This window comes from Lonchura striata, chromosome 26 (assembly GCF_050655825.1).
Source record: "Lonchura striata isolate lonStrDom1 chromosome 26, ASM5065582v1, whole genome shotgun sequence".
Classification (NCBI taxonomy): Eukaryota; Metazoa; Chordata; class Aves; order Passeriformes; family Estrildidae; genus Lonchura; species Lonchura striata.
Window position 1 is genome coordinate 8,961,443 of NC_140728.1, and position 16,931 is coordinate 8,978,373.

General features: G+C 43.5%; 1 protein-coding gene across 2 annotated transcripts in view; it reads left to right on the forward strand.

Annotated features, from left to right (window-relative positions):
* IPO9 (importin 9) overlaps positions 1–16,931 on the forward strand; it is a 39,356-nt gene that overhangs the window by 20,802 nt on the left and 1,623 nt on the right. For both annotated transcript variants that reach the window (XM_021527666.2, XM_085561529.1), the window contains exons 9-23: positions 181–239; positions 731–882; positions 1,880–1,978; positions 2,115–2,221; positions 3,456–3,595; positions 5,230–5,389; positions 6,338–6,564; positions 6,776–6,924; positions 7,777–7,905; positions 9,299–9,574; positions 11,176–11,342; positions 13,272–13,405; positions 14,906–15,025; positions 15,873–15,974; positions 16,762–16,838. In XM_021527666.2, the coding sequence (XP_021383341.1) occupies positions 181–239; positions 731–882; positions 1,880–1,978; positions 2,115–2,221; positions 3,456–3,595; positions 5,230–5,389; positions 6,338–6,564; positions 6,776–6,924; positions 7,777–7,905; positions 9,299–9,574; positions 11,176–11,342; positions 13,272–13,405; positions 14,906–15,025; positions 15,873–15,974; positions 16,762–16,838 (2,098 nt within the window). The remainder of the gene's footprint in view (positions 1–180; positions 240–730; positions 883–1,879; positions 1,979–2,114; positions 2,222–3,455; positions 3,596–5,229; positions 5,390–6,337; positions 6,565–6,775; positions 6,925–7,776; positions 7,906–9,298; positions 9,575–11,175; positions 11,343–13,271; positions 13,406–14,905; positions 15,026–15,872; positions 15,975–16,761; positions 16,839–16,931) is intronic.

Below are 16,931 nucleotides of genomic sequence, written 5' to 3' on the forward strand. Positions count from 1 at the left end.
CAAAGCCAGGAGCTCCTGGGGTTGTTGTCTCTGTGTCCTGAAGCACAGACCTCTACACAAAATAAAGGCTTTTTAAAGAACAAAACCGTCCCAAGTTATCAGGAATTTTAAGACAGGAACAGATTAATTCCAAAATAGATGTTGTTCTTTAGAAAAAAGCATTTCCTTAACTCCATCCACTTATGTGAGAACAGAAGTAAATTACACAGAAGAGGTGGAGGATCCTGTGGATTCTGATGGTAAGAACTTGCACTTCACTTCTGCTGTTTGAAGAGGAATGGAGTTACCTAAATATTGCTGTCAAAACTGACTGAAACACCATGGGAGTTGGTGATGAAGGTGCATTTACCATGTTAGAATGGTGTCCATCACTTTTTTGCAAATTACTTGTGATTGTGATCAATGAAGGCACATAATTTAAGTTTTCTAATGGCTCAAGGAGCGAGTTTGGCTTCAATATTGAGGTAAAAGTAGTGGGACAGAAGAAAATCAAATAAGTCTTAGGTTGAGCTTGATAAATCTTAATGAGGGGTGTGTGGTGGGAAGAGAGCAGAAAGTGATGAGGTCTGAAATCCTCCTGAGGCTACTGCTGTACTTGCTAGTCCAGGAGAATGAATAAATATCTGCTCAGAGAAGTTAACAGTTTGTAATTATTTTCACATCTATTTGTAGCCTTTGTATGTTGGCATATTCAGTCATGTTCTTTTTTGTTTTTTTCCACTTCATTCAGGTGAAGTTCTGGGCTTTGAAAATCTGGTGTTCAGCATATTTGAATTTGTTCATGCTTTGTTGGAAAACAACAAATTTAAGAGCACAGTGAAGAAGGCTCTGCCAGACCTGATCTATTACATCCTGCTTTACATGCAGATCACAGAGGAACAGGTGAGCAAGTTTGTGTTGTGTGTGAAACAAAGGAAATGAGGGATTTAAACCAGCAAGTGTCCTGGGAAGAGTTTCACTGCGTGGAACCTGCTGTAATCCAACAATCTGTTCCATCACTTTGCTGTGGCAGCACTTAGAGGTTCCAGAATGGTACAATGTGGACAGTAAATCACAGATCACAGAAGGGTTTGGGTCAGAAGGGACTTTAAAACCCATCCTGTTCCACCCCCTGCCCTGGGTGCAACCTACTATCCCAAGTTGCTCCAAGTCCCATCCAGCCTGGCCTTGGACACTTTCAGTGATGGGACATTGACAATGTCTCTGGGCAACATCTCCAGTGTCTCAGCACCCCCTTAGTAAGGAATTTATTCTGTAATCTAAACCTACCATCTTGCCCCTTGTCCTGGGGCCCTGGTCAAAAGGCAATTATAAGGTTCTCCTGCAGTCTTCTCCAGGCTGAACAACCTCAGCTCTTACAGGCTTTCTTCCTTCATTCTTCCATGTGCTGTGAAAATGAGGATTTTCATGCTGAAAGGAATAAATAGCTTTCTGTGAGAGAAAAAATGTTGTGCTAGTACGGTGAAATAATTTGCACTGAAATTCTGCATAGCTCTCAAGCGTGACAGCCATCATCTTCTAGTTTAGGTAGACATGCATAAAAAAAAGCACTCTGTTAAAAGATTAATCTGCTTCTCCCATTCCTCATCTAAAAATAAAGCTGTGTAGCATTGATTGCAGGTCAGTCATTAGTTCTGTCAAACTCTGGTCTCAAATGAGGGGCAGAAGAGCAAGATGAGCTTAGAACAAAGAGAGTTTCTTCTCTTCAAGGGTTTCTCCAATGGAATAGAAGAAAAATCCATTGAGGATGAAGACTTCTTATGGTGAAGAAAAATTCTGAAAGCAGTTTTCCAAAACAGGTTGCAGGGAACAGAAAAAGCTGCCTTTTACCGATGGTGTCCTGAATTCTCAGCTGCCTTATCCTTTTTGTCTCCTCTAGATTAAAGTTTGGACTGCAAATCCACAGCAGTTTGTGGAGGATGAAGATGATGATACATTTTCCTACACAGTGAGAATTGCTGCCCAGGATCTCCTGCTGGTATGAAATATATGCCACATTTAGATACTGAAGTAGTAATAACAGGTATCAAACCTGCCCTCAGGAAGGGCATTTAGAGAAAATGCCAACTTTTGACAGTCCATACAAATGGGTGTTACCATTTCCTTGTGCACAGGCTGTGGCTGCCGATTTCCAGAATGAGAGTGCAACTGCTCTGGCTGCAGCAGCAACGAGGCATTTGCAGGAAGCTGAGCAGGCCAAAAACAGCGGTGCTGAGCACTGGTGAGGGGCTGGGGTGGGAAGGGGTGGGGACAGGGAGGGGACGGCACTGGTGGGACACGGGGAGGGGACCAGCGCAGGGACGGTGCTCGGGCAGTGGGGACGGTGCTGGGATGGGTGTCAAGCTCATCTGCAGCACTGAGTGCACGATGATTTAATCACATTTCATTTGTGACAATGTTACTGAAGAGCAAGGATGGAGCTGGAGAGCTCTGATGAGAAGCAAAAGAAAGTACAGCAGTTCTTGAGCCAGATGGTGAAATCTTCATGTGGAGTACTTTGGGCAGTTCCTAGCACAAGTTGTCTGTGCCAAGGCTCCCTCCCTTCAGAGCTTGATGTTCCTTAAAATGTCTTATGGGAAACAACAATTACTTATAGAAAATCAGAAGAGAATTTTACAATACTTCATGTTCAGTTAATTGGCATAAAGTTTTTAGGAATATATATATGTGTGTATAATTTTTTTTTATTTTTTATTTGATGTCAAGAAGAGTGGTGCTGTATACAGATGTATGTGTTCAATTTTAGAACTTCAGATTTGCAGTTTTTAATGATATTTGGGATAGAAGAAGAAAACTCCACTGCAGGAGTACCTGGTTGCTGGTCCACAGATTCTCTCCTGGTTTTATAGTGCATTGGTTCAGTGTGTGTGTATATTTTGAATATTAGTGTCAGAGGAGCCCCTCTGATAATGAGCAACAATGGAATGGCTGCAAAATCAGACATTAGGTCCCCATCTGCCTCAAGTTGTGAGAAGTTGTAAAGTAGGTTCTTGGCTTCACAAATAAAACCAAGGAGAAGTGTATTTGCACATAGTTCTATATCATCATAATTAACAAAATGTTAATTAGAAATCAGATGTTCTTAAAACTTTAATGTACTGGGTATCCCAGTGCTTCTGCATATAAATTATGAAGGCATGGCTGAAACACAAGCTTTCATGGAAGAGATGCTTTTTTATTATGAGAACAAAATTGGTACAAGTAACAACTATTCCACCAATATTTTAGGAAGTGACTGAGAATGCTGCCCATCCTGAGGGAGTTTCCAAGCCCCCATCTTGCAGTTTGTGAATGTTAATCTCTTTAAGGGCATTTTTATATTCTCTTTTGGGATCAAGGAAATAGTTGTCATAGCTTACACCAGAAAATTACTTGTGATTTCACTTCAGAATATGTATTTATTTCTTGAGTGATGACAGAGGAAAAGTCTTAAGGCATCCTGAACTATTTTGCAGGTGGAAAATACATGAAGCCTGTATGCTGGCCCTGGGCTCAGTCAAGTCTATAATTACAGACAGTGTGAAGAATGGGAGAATACACTTTGATATGCATGGCTTCCTGACAAACGTGGTCCTAGCAGACCTCAACCTTTCAGGTATGTGGGACCCTGCATCCCTAGGAATAACTGCTGGGTGCCAGACACTGGGAATCTCTGATGAACCAGTCAGGTCAATGTGTGCATGAGGTATTGGGAAATGCACTTAAGCACCTTGCTTATGTGAAAAAAATAAATCTTGTGAGAACATTCTCCCAGTTCTAGTGTAAGTCCTTTATGTGTGGGACTGTGCTTTCAGCTGGATCTCATTGTTGGCTGGATGCATGAGCCTGTAGGGTTTGAGGAGCTGGGTGGAAAATAGCTGTTCTGATGTCTTGAGTCTGTTCCATGAAAGTCACCAGCAGTGTTTAACCGCCTTCAGAATTCCTGCTGCACCATGTCATCCCATTTGTTTTATGCTGAGGCTGACACCAGTTATAGCACATGAATTCAAATAATGCTCCCGGCTAAATGGGGTTCTGTTGTTGGGAACTCAGCAGGATTTTACTCTCTGTGTTATCTTAAATCAGTGTGCAAGAAAATCAGAGGAATTATAGAAAATCAGACCTCAAAAGTCCTTGCAAATTAAAATTTTAGAAGTTTAAGGCATTAATGTGAGCATCATTGATGAGTCCACATTGAGTTGTCAGTGTAGAAAAAACTGGTTCCTGGGTTCCTTTTTCATCAAAGAAACAGTTATTTAGCCCATTGCAAAGAAGGGGTTTTTCTTTTCTTTGTGTTAATGTTGGATGAAGAACTAGTGTGCAAAGTGCATAGTGTGCAATGGATGTAAGAAAGCAACCTCATCAATTTACATATATTTACATTCATTTACATGTGTGCCATTGGGTTGTAAATGAGCTGCTGTGCTCTGGAAGGGCTCTGGAGTCAGTGTGTTGATGGCTCTCCAAGGATATCCATTTAATGGTCAGTAATGGTACATACAAAGAAATGTTGTGGTTTATGATACTGACTTCAAAACAAAGCTCTTCTCTTGCTGTACATCTTGCACAGAGAGTTTTATGTCCTCATCTTAAAATTAGTACTTGCAGTAGCATAAATAATGGTAGTAAAGATACCGAGGAACAGAGAGCTCATCACTTTGAGGCCAGCCTAGATAGGTGAGGAGATTCATAGTCTGAAAAGGCAGCAAGATTAAATGTGATAAAGATATATCATACCTTGGTGAGTGGATAATGAATGTCCACTGTTTCTGTGGTGCTGGTGAATCACAGAATTCCATTCTGTAACTGCAGGGTGATGGCTGCAAACTAGTAATGTAATCTGTGAAAGGTCCCTGGGTATGAGCTCTGTTGTTCTAATGCTTCTCCCTAAGATGCTGCTGTTTTCTTCAGCTGGGGACAGAGTATTGAGCTGGATAAATGGGAATTGGTAGAAAAGCCTCTGTTCTCTTCCTTTGCTTTTGTTCAGTGATGGAAAAGTTCAAGTGTAAATAGTTGAAGGGAGGAGGTTTCTTAATAAATGAGAAATTACTCTTTGAAATAACTAAGAAAATAAACCAAATTCTGCCCATGAACAAAAATTCTTTGTATGCTGGCACACTTGTCTTGTGTGTCACATTTCAGTGTTTTCCTATTGAGACAACAAGATTTTAAATAATGGATGGAAGCAGCTGTGATTTTAAACTCACAAAGCTTATTCTGAAACAACTGAGGTTTTCTGTTTTGCTGCAGTGTCTCCTTTCCTCCTGGGCCGGGCCCTGTGGGCTGCCAGCCGTTTCACTGTGGCCATGTCTCCAGAGCTCATCCAGCAATTCCTGCAAGCCACTGTCAGTGGATTGCACGAAACCCAGCCCCCCTCTGTCCGGATCTCTGCAGTCAGAGCCATCTGGGGGTAAGCAAACCCTGGGCTATTCCACAGCCCCAGGGTCAGGGGTATAGATTGCACTGATAAACTGGTTTGTTAAAATGGCATTTCTGTTTGGGCTGTGGGAGGTTTTGCTTTGAGTGAAATAGACATCCCCTTAAGAAGCATAAGCAAACAGGTTCAAAACAGAATAACTCTAATGAGGAATATGGAATTGAGATTCAAGATTGGCTACAGTGTTGTGATGGATAAGGAGCAGCACTAGGTAGTGTTGGAAAGCACGAGGATGAAACCCAGATTATTCCTTCTTGGTCATAAAGGTGACTGACATCATACAGGCCTATGGAGCCAATCACAGCAATAAGGAGTGTTTGGGGTTTGATTTCCTTACCCCATTTTTGTCAGAAGGAAGCTCTGCTGTACTCGATGAACATTAGTGTAAAATCAAAAAAAAACAGTCACAAAAATCTGCTAAAACCTAACTGTTCACCACTTCCGAACAGAGCACTTTGTCTTATTTGCACTGAAATGTTAATGCATAAATGAAGTTGAAGATTTATGACTTAGTTATTCCTGAAATTGCTTTATCACACCCCAGGTCACTTCTAGAACATGGTAACAAAACACTTTGTAAGCAGTGTCTGTCCTGGACTTTTTTCCTTTTCTCCATCAATGGGCAGCTCTTAGGAGAGATCTGTCACTGAGGGGCAGTAGAAGCTTTTAACATCACTGGCTCAACTCTGCTTTGTGTGGAATGCAGAGGGAGGATTTCTGGTGAGACTTTCCTCCTCCTTCCTGCTGAGCTGCTGGGAGGTCAAGCAGTAGTGGACTGAAGGAGAAGTCCTAGAGGAGTGAACTTAAGGAATAAGAATGGACAGGATAGAACAACCCCTTATGTATTATCCAGAATGGAATATATTTAAGTTACTTCAATATATTGGGAATGTATTTTTGTATCACAAATTTCTTGTCTAGCTACTGTGACCAGCTGAAGATCTCTGAGAGCACCCACGTGTTGCAGCCTTTCCTTCCCAGCATTCTGGATGGCCTGATCCACTTGGCAACTCAGTTCAGCTCTGAGGTGCTGAACCTGGTGATGGAGACCCTGTGCATTGTGTGCACGGTGGACGCGGCGTTTACAGCCAGCATGGAGAACAAGATCTGCCCCTTCACCATTGCAATATTCCTCAAGTACAGTAACGGTATGCATTCCACTTACATTCCCAAAGCACAATTGGTTTTGCTGTTGAATTCTGCTGCTGAAAACTTAATCAATGGTCATTGAATGAACATTGATTCCTGTGGTAGAGGGGAAACTTGCTGCCTTGCCCAGCCAAAATAGTGGTGGCAAAGATTGAGATGTGTGTGTGTGTGTGTGTGTGTGTTTTAGTAAACGGTGCTTTCTCTCTCCAGATCCTGTTGTTGCTTCTCTTGCCCAGGATATTTTTAAGGAGCTAGCTCAAATAGAAGCCTGCCAGGGTCCAATGCAGATGAGGCTGATCCCAACCCTTGTCAGCATCATGCAGGCCCCAGCTGACAAGATCCCGGCTGGTCTGTGTGCAGTAAGTGCTTCACTGGGGCACAGCCTGGGCTGGAGATGTTCCCTGTCCAGTAACACCTGGGGTGGCTGCTCTGCAAAGGGTAGAAAGACTGCAGTGGACATGCTTTGGAGCAATGGCTTCAGTCACTGGGGGAGGTTTCTGTGTGGAAAAGAGGCAAACTGCAGGTGCAGGAAGATGTTTCCAAAAGTTTGCTTTAAACTGTTTCTCTGGCCTTCTTCCAGTCTCCACAGTACGAGTCATCCCCAGTCATTTTGCTGTGACATTGCCATCTTTCAGCAGGAATAGTCTCTTATCCCAGCAGACTACACAACTTTTCCTTGCATTTCCTTCCTAAGGCTTTTTCTGATTTATGCATCACATATGTATGAATTGGAGGTAAATTATACAGGTGCCCTAATAAAAGATGGAGCACTGACTGTGCAGAATGGTTGTATGGAATTAAATTCATAAACATCCATATCAATATGCATATAATCTGTTAATTGGCATGACTGTAACAATTGCTTATAGGTAATAAAAATAAATTTAAATCAATATACCCAAAATGGAACAAGTCAGCTTGAGCAGTTCTCTGGCTGTTCTGATTAGCATGCATCTGTTTGCCATGTTTGAGTGGTGACACTGCTCTTAATGTGGGAACTTCTACAGCTCACACCAGTGATGCCTGGGTGTGTGACTCCAGGGTCCTCCCATTTAAAAATTATTCTAGACTTGAGTTTGGGGTGTGGTTGCAGCAATGGCCACATCCTTGCAGTTCACACCTTTGATGTCTTTGATGTTTGCAGCAGGTGTGGGTAGTGGTGACTTCAAGTATTGTAGCTCCTGCTGTGACAGTTTGTGCTTTCTTTTCAGACTTCTATTGATATACTGACTACAGTTGTGAGGAATACAAAACCCCCTCTGTCTCAGCTCCTCATCTGCCAGGCATTCCCTGCAGTGGCACAGTGCAGCCTGAACACAGATGACAATGCTACTATGCAGGTACCCCTGTGGGGAGGGGGAGGCAGGTGACACTGTGGGGAGGGGGAGGATTGCAGGGCTGTACCAGTCCAAGAGAGGTGACACAGCCTTTGAGGAAGCCCAGATTGTTCTTGCCAGCTGCTCTATTAGCAGCCCCCCAGAGCATCTGCCACCTCCAGTTTACCATTTACCAGTTGCCTCAGTAGGAATGTTATGGCAAAGGCATATGTGCAGGGCCTGCAGTGACTTTTCCTGATAATTCCTGAATGTGGAAAATGGCAGTGAGAAAGACAGCAGCCTAGATGGTTTTTCTATTTTAGTGTACTGGAGCACATTAAAAAAACTTACCAACCAAACCCCAACAACACAAAAAAAACCCCAAACAAACAAACAAACAAAAAACCCCACACATACACAAAAAAACCCCAAAAAAACATAAAAAAAAAAAGAAACCCAACATAAAAACCAACCAACCAAACAAAATAAAACCCACCCAAACAACCAAGCAAACTTGTAATGCTTTTCTGTCCCCATAACATTTATCACATCTGGTAATGGCAGGGGCTGTTTTCAGGAACTTTCACTGGCACAGGACATCAAAAATTCTCCTAGTCTTCCTGCTCTAGGAGCTTTCTGCTGTATTCATTTTTTAGGGAAGGAGAAGGCAAACTTCTTTTTGATTATGGGATGGAGGGAAAGCAGGGAATCATCTCCAGCATCAGTACTGCCTGAGCTGTGCTTGCAGGCAGGCTTGGCTATGGCCTGATGTCTTTGAGGTAGCTAGCAAGAAGGAAAAAGCATCAGAGACTAGAAGTGCAGGGAGCCTTTTCATTCCAGCTCCTAACTGGCATATGAATAACAAGGGTGATTTCATTCCTTATGTAAGAAGTTCCATAGTGGTAGCTACTCTTTGCCATGTGAATAGAGACCATGGGAATATGGTCTTTGCCTAAACAGCAGACCAATAAGAACAGGCAAGAGACCAGCAGGGAGAAATTGTAGAAATGCACATTGGTTGCTTTGCTGGATCTTCGTGCTAAGAAGAATTCAAAAGGACTACAGATTAGCTGCTGAGTTGTATTTTGTTCATGTCACACTTCTCTGTCTTTATCTCTCACTTCTTGCAAACACTTTGAATTTCTTTAGATACCAAGATTGGCACAAAACTGCAGCTGCTTGAGGTTATTGTTGTATTTATTGCTGTATTTATTAGTTATCTTGATTGCTGCTGATTGGGCAGTGAGGAGTAATGTATGTGTTAATGAGCTGGAGTCTGTAGAACTTACTTGTAAATCTTTCACAGGTGCCACCAGTTTTCCCCTTGTTTTCCCAGTGGTTCAGGGAGGTTCTGGGATGGTGTAGGGGCTGTCTCCCTGTGCCTGCCTGTTCCCTTACCCACTGCTTGTCTCTGCAGAACGGCGGCGAGTGCCTGCGCGCGTACGTGTCGGTGGCGCTGGAGCAGATCGCACAGTGGCACGATGAGCAGGGCCACAACGGGCTCTGGTACGTGATGCAGGTGGTGAGCCAGCTCCTGGACCCACGGACCTCGGAGTTCACCGCTGCCTTTGTAGGCAGACTGGTCTCCACTTTAATTTCAAAAGCTGGGAGTGAGCTGGGAGAGAATCTGGACCAGATCCTGAGAGCCATCCTGAGTAAAATGCAGCAAGCAGAGACGCTTAGTGTGATGCAGGTGAGTAGGCTTGGCAACCAGGAGAGTGAGGAGAAGCACAAGGAGAAGAAACTGTCATAATTTTCTTTCATTTTGTTCCTGTTTATGGTTTGTGCAATTGGAGTGTCTTCTGTGGATCCTGTTTAAGTAGTCAGGAAAATGCCTATTCTGATCAGAGAATCATGGAGTATCCTGAGTTAGAAGGGTCCGAAAAGAATCATTAAGTCCAAGCCCTGGCCCTGCACAGTACACCCCAACAATCTCACTCTGTCCTAACGCTTCTTGAGCTCTGGCAGCCTTGGGGGCATGATCATTCCCTGGGGAGCCTGTTCAGTGCCTGACCACCCTCTGGGAGATACCCAGCCTAACCCTCCAGTGACACAGCTCCATCTGTTCCTCAGGTCCAAAATTTTTTGTCAGGTTACAAGGTAAGCAAGATTCTCCTGGATAAGCTGTAATGTACCTTCAGTAGTCCCTCTTGCCCTTGTATTTGGAAGCCTTCTTTGGAGGTATAGCAGTTGCCTCAGTAGGAATGTTATGGCAAAGGTAGCATGTGTTTTTGAGTGGATTTGTTCTGTATACCAAGGATAAATGCCTGGGACTTATGACAAGATGAGCTTGGTGGATGGGAGGCACAGTTGGCCTGAGTGAGGTGACAGACCAGACTAAGAGCATCACCATCTCTTCTAGCCTTGACCTACTTGTAGTGACACAGATTTCTGGAGTGATTTTTTTTCCCAGTGGTCTTAATTCTCTCTCCTGTCTTTTTTGTCTGTGCCCTCAATGTGAAACAGCTCATGCTGACTGCCCTGGTTCCTCAGTAGCAGCTGGGGGAAGACATTTTGCTGGCACTGCTGAGCAAGATCCCATCTCTGCCCCCAGTGCAGCACTCAGCTGAGATTCACTCTGTTCTAACCATTTTATCTTATTTCTCTGATTTTTTAATATGCACTTTTCAAGCCGGTATGTAGTACCACAATGGCCATTTCAATGCCAGCAAATCTCACCTGCTTTAGGATTTTTTACCCCTGGATATACTGATGATAATTGTTTGGAGTTGCTCTCACTTTGCTTGGTTTTGGATTTAAAAGATACAGAAGTTTAAATCTGAAGCAGTCCCATGCAGCCCTTCTAGCCAAGCATTTTGCAGTGCTGGGTTTCTTTCCTGTGTTAACCTGGAAGATGGTCCTCTGGAGATGGGCAGCCTTTTCCTGAGGAGGACTACAGAGATGCCCTCAGCCTGGGAGACAGACATTTAGACATACACAGCAAATGAGTTCTGCCTCTGGTCTTTAGGAGTCAGACTGTAAAACTGCATGTTATAACAAAACCTTTTCAAAAGTTGTAGTTCTTTCCCTAAAATAATGTTCAAAATGTATTCAGAAATGGGAAGATGCTGCTGAGTCATGAAGTGATGTTTATTTCCTGCATTTGTAGCACAGTGTTTTGCAGCTGGTTGTACTTTCCCTTCCTCCTGGGATTGGTAAGCACAGCCTTCACTCCTGCAGTGAGCTTCAGCTTCCTTCAGTAAGCACAGCTTCACTTCAGCTCCTTAAATATTTGATAAAACATTTCCAGCTATTAAATTATGTACAGCTAACATTGCCTTTCTCCTCCTGCAGTCCCTTATCATGGTGTTTGCTCACTTGGTTCACTCACAACTGGAGCCACTTCTGGAATTCCTGTGCAGCCTGCCTGGCCCCACTGGCAAGCCTGCCTTGGAGTTCGTGATGGCTGAGTGGATGAGCAGGCAGCACCTCTTCTATGGGCAGTATGAAGGCAAAGTCAGGTGGGACCCACAGACATCCGTGTTAGCTGCCCCCATCCCCCTGCCTTTGAGTGCTGGGCGTGGGGAAGGGGACCTGGCTCAGATGGGAGGAGTGTGTGCCAGCACTGGGCAGAATTGCTGCTCCCTGCACTGTCAGTTCTGCTCAGGAAAGCTGTGGTAACTGGAGCAAGCTCTGATCTTCCTCATCAGTGCTCCTGCTGCCTCGTGCTCCTGTGCTGGAACAGAGACACGTGTCTCCTGCAAATATGGGACTGCTTTTGGGATTTAATTTCTGTGACTGAGATGAGAAGAGCTTCCACACATGTAGACTACTGTACAGTTCTGGGGTGTTGTAGAGGGTTTCCTAAAATAATCTGGTGATTATTTGTGGATTTATTTATCTATTAAAAGTTGATCAAGACATCATTTGCAAAGTGTTCTCTCCTATTTGCTGTGGGAGCATGCTTGTGTTCTGTTGGAGGCTGAGTGCTGTATTCTAAGGCATGGGATGCTTTGTATTCATTTAATTTTTTTCTCAGCTGCTGTATTAGATTTTTCTAGAACTGTGAAGCCTCATAGACCACTCCTAGGGCTCTCACCAGCTGTTAACTCACTTACTAGTGTGTGTTGTTATGTCATTGTTACGGGCTGTCAAATAGCCTGTGAACTAAATAATGAGAAAAGGCAGGTTCAAATTGGAAGTTGGTGAATAATCCTGAAGGACAAGTAGCAGATTTGGGGATCCAGTGCTCTTTTTGGTCACATTTTGTTGGGTTCACCCCTGCCTGGTGGTTTATCCCCATTTTGACAATGCAGGCCTGTTTGCAGGATCTCTTGAAGCTTTTGGCACAGGGAAAAGCCAAGGTCGACCAGGAGAACAAGGTTAAGGGTGATTACTTAGAGCTGTGTTGTCCACAATGAGAATTGTTCGTGTACAGGTGATGTAACAGGGCTCCACACTGTATTAAACACTTGGATTTTCTTGGTTGTGGTGACATTTACCATGCATTAGTAAATGCTTGGTGTTTTTGTGTCCTGAGGAAAAGAAGGGCCTGCTCTGAGGAGCTTCTTGTTCAGGGTTAGTAGAAGGACCCTGAAGGCAGCTGACACCTCCTGTGTACACAGTCCCCATCCACTGGGGACATGTTGAATAGTGGCTGTGGGGTCTTGGTGAAATGATGAGAAAACTTTGGGCAGCTTGGGGCAGCAGGTAACACCTGGGTCCAAACCAGGAGAACTCAGAACCATAGTGTTGGAGAGAGGCTGAGAAGTAAAAGCACAAAAAAGAGTTCAGTTCCACAGAACTCCAAAACTTCCATTTGAGATTTTTGGAGCCAGGAGAGAGAGAGAGCTTTGTAGGTGCCAAGCATAGATTTTCAACCTTGACCTGTAGTCAGCATGAAAGTTTGAAGTGTGGAGTAGAAATGTGAGCATCAGAGATGGAAAGAACATGTAAAGGAGAGGAGCAAGCTGGAAGGTCTGAGTGTGGCAGAGCCATGAAGGACCAGAAGTGAAAACGAGCACTGAGACTGGAGAAAGGGAGCAGATCATTGCTACAGATCAGCCAAATTACTGCTTTCTTGCCACTGCTTTTCTCTTAGTTCCTTCTTTGTGTGCACACAATGCTGCAGAGGCACATTTAACCTGGTGGTCCTTGTGACCTGGAGAAACCTTTAATGTATGTATGAGTGGATGTCTGTATTGTACTAAATCCAAAGCTTGACCAGTGCCCAGCTTGCTGTGCAGCTCAGGAGCTGAGTCCAGTTTCAGATGCTTACATAAAGCAGGAGACATAGGAAAATTCTGTTATACTTGTTCTTGGCCAAGATGTAGAAGGAAGGGCATCTGGGTTGTCTGCTTCTGGGGTGTGTTCCCTGTTAGAAAGGGGCTGTGAAAACCAGGCCTTTCAAGGAAATTCTGATCCCTAATTTTTCTATTCTCTGCTCCCAGCTCTGTAGCACTGTGCAAACTCCTGCAGTATGGCATCAACACAGATGACAAGAGACTTCAGGACATTAGGGTGAAGGGAGAAGAAATATTTAATATGGATGAGGGAATTCGGACACGATCCAAGTCAGCCAAAAGTAAGTAATCATTTTGCTGTGTTTAACAGGGTTTTTTTCTGTAAGTAGATGCTGTGAAAGGCCTTGAATAGGTCTGGCAGATCACACAGAGCTGTGGGAGATAGTTTCTGCAGAAGGCATGTGTTGGTTTATAGAGCTAATTCATACATCATGTACTCAATAGATCTGTATCTATTTACCTTAATTCTGCCAAATACTGGTTCAGAGGACTCCTGATGTCTAATTTAATATAACTGGATGAGGTTATTATGGGATGGAGAGTCCTTCACTGCTGTTTTGCATCATGAGACAGAATTGATATTTCTGGATGCCTTGTAGCTTCTCTGAAAGTGTCCTTAGTGCATGCAGAGATTTTAAAAAATGGGTGTCTTTTTCAATGAGACACTTTCACAAAAAGCAGTGATTTGACCAGTTAGAGTTTTCTTTTAAGGAAGGCTTGACTAGTGTCCTGCATAAGACTTGTCTTATTTTTAATAAGTTGAACCCAAGGTCTTTGATTGGAGGTCGCTGTTGAGATTAATCTTTTAAATCAGAGGGAGCACAGCCCTGGGCAGTTTTTGCTGAGGACTGAGCTCCAAGGGGAGGACACTCGGGGGCTGCTATCCTCAGCCATCAGTCAGACCTTGGCTGTGCCACTTGCTGTGCTAGTGCTCGTGTGTGACCAGTGGTGGGATGGAGGCTGTACAGATCCAAACTGGGAGCCTCTCCAGGCAGTCAGTGCTCCTTGAGCCTTCAGCTGCTGTGGGCTTGGGATCTGCAGTGATGCAGTGAAGGACTAAGGTGACAGTTAAGGAGATTAATAGGGGCAAGCACTAGGAATTTTAAGAGGTGAGTGGTTGTCACAAATCACTTGCTACCTGATAATTCTTGGCTTAAAAAAACCTAAACCAATGAAAGACAGAAAAATGGCAACTGCCAGCATTTGAATTAAACAAAGATTCATACTAGCATTAGTAAGAATTAAAACTAATGCACCCAGATTTTTTATTTGATAGGATCTTTACTTTTGTAATTAAGGGCAAATACACTGTCTAGCTGTCCCTATGGGATAGTTAAGCCCTGCAGGAGCACTAGTAAGGAAGAGCTGGAGCTTACAGTGCCTCAGAAGGGCCAAGAGCCATGCCTGGGAGCTTGCACTGCTTATTTACATGAAAGCATTGGAGGATGTGAAAATGGACTTCAGGAAAGAAGGGTTGACTCCAGATGACTCTATTAAGCAACCTGCAGTAGAGTCACACATTCATTCAGCTGAAGATTTTCCCCCTGCCTTCTCTTTAGTCAGTATATGCAAGGTTGATACTGCATTGAGATCTTAGGGAATGTAGCTCTGAGGCTATATGGAAAGAAGCTTTGGGGGTTTTATGTCAGTTGGTTTTCTCTCCCAACCTCCCTAACAAAAAAAACCCCAAAAAAACAAAAACCCACCTCAACAAAAAAGGGCCTGTTTTATAACTTTTAATTAGAAGCAACATGAATATGTGTATTTTTTTTCTCTTACAGATCCTGAGCGCTGGACAAACATTCCTTTGTTAGTAAAAATCTTAAAATTAATAATAAATGAACTCTCTAATGCCATGGAAGCAAATGCATCTAGACAGACAACTGCTGATTGGAGCCAAGGTAAAATACTGGGTTTACTTTTTCCCTTTGCATGGCTTAAATCTACTCGATCTTCTCTTGAGAAGAATTTCTGATATAGGAACTTTGTGACAATAAATCATGTATCCTACAAAGTCTTGAATAGTTATCCAGAGGATAAGTTCATAGAATCACAGAATCCCAGGCTGGTTTGGGCTGGAAAGGACCTTAAAGCTCATTCTGTTCCACCCCCTGCCATGGAGAGGGACACCTTCCACCATCCCAGGTTGCTCCAAGCCCTGTCCCACCTGGCCTTGGACACTTCCAGGGATCCAGGAGCAGCCACAGCCTCTCTGGGCACCCTGTGCCGGGGCCTGCCCACCCTCACAGGGAAGAATTCTTTTCCAGTGTCCCATCTAACCTGCCCTCTGGCAGTGGGAAGCCATTTCTCCTTGTCAAAGTCCCCCTCCAGATCTCTTGTTTTGTTGTACAGTTCATTATTAGGACAACATCTCTTCCTTCCCTGTGCTGTATTTAAGTGCTACCAATCTCTTCCAGGTAAAATAAATAAAATGGGAGAATAGGATCAGTCAGTGTATCCTTAGACCTAAAAATTCTTTTGGGCCCGTTTGGAAGATGGGATCTGGCTATGTGCAAATAAAATTACCCTTTCATGGTCTATCTGGTTTGCCTTTCTTGCTACTTCAAGTGTCCATTCTTGCTGTTGCCTTTTGCTTGGCTCCAGTTCTGGAATAATTCCAAAAGGATAAGGAGGATTGTAGGTGTTTCTCTTCATCCACCCACATGTGCCTACAAACTCCAATCCCCTACAGAGTGATCTCAGACCTCTTGGACTTGGATCATTTCTAGAATTTTTTTTCCTAAACAGATGATTCAAATGATATGTGGGAGGATCAGGAAGAAGACGAGGATGAAGACGAAGGCTTAGCAGGACAGTTCTTGTCAGATATTCTTTCCACAAACAAGTATGGTGAGTAACAGCTTGCAAGTCCTTCTTCAAACCAATAATCAAGTAGGTGACATCCTAGTCAAAGTTTCCTTCCCTTGCCAGCAGCAAAACAAAGGCTGCAGGCATGGGGGAGGAATTCTGCTCCGGGATTGTGAATAAGGACTTTCTGGAGAAGCCATGGCTTTGAGCAACATGGTGATTAAATTGCTGCATTATAAATAAAATCACCTGGGAGTCCACATACTTGCACTGGCTTCACACCTAGGATGTTTCTGCAGGTATTTCTTCTAAAGAAAAAATTGCTGCTCAGGGTGTAAGTGTGACCTCAGTGTGACTGTCCTAGGGATGGGTGAGCTCGTTTGTGGAGGGACCTTGAGGAACAAGTGCTGCATAGAGAGATGAGCAGGTGCATCATCTCTCAGGTTCATGTAGCCTCAGAAGGGAGAACTTTACAGGGAAACAGCGAAGGATGCTGCTCACATTAGCTCAGAACTGGCAAAGTGTCACCCTCACGTGGGATTAAGGCAGAAGATCCTGGTGCATGGAATTCCCAATCCTGCCTGTGAGTGTCCCATGTGTGCTTGACTCACCTGCATGTTCCTCAAGCCTCCACTGACCCTGGTTCTGGGCTTCAGTGGTTTCTATCACATGACCTAAAGAAGTGAATATTCTGGATACAATTTTCTTTTTTCCCAGCAGTGCTTAAACTATTTACTTTTGGATCCTTGGGTTTCAGTAGCTTAATAGAAAATTTTCTGAGATAGTCTGCTCTTTTTGATGTTAAAACCTGCTGATTTGCCTCTGACAGATGAAGATTACTATGAAGATGATGAAGAAGATGATCCAGATGCATTAAAGGACCCTCTTTACCAAATAGATCTCCAGGTGATGTTCTGGAATGAGGGGTTTTATCAGATTCCAATCATTCTCTATAAACTTTAATTTTTTAAGTGTTGTACTTTAACAAATATGTAAGCA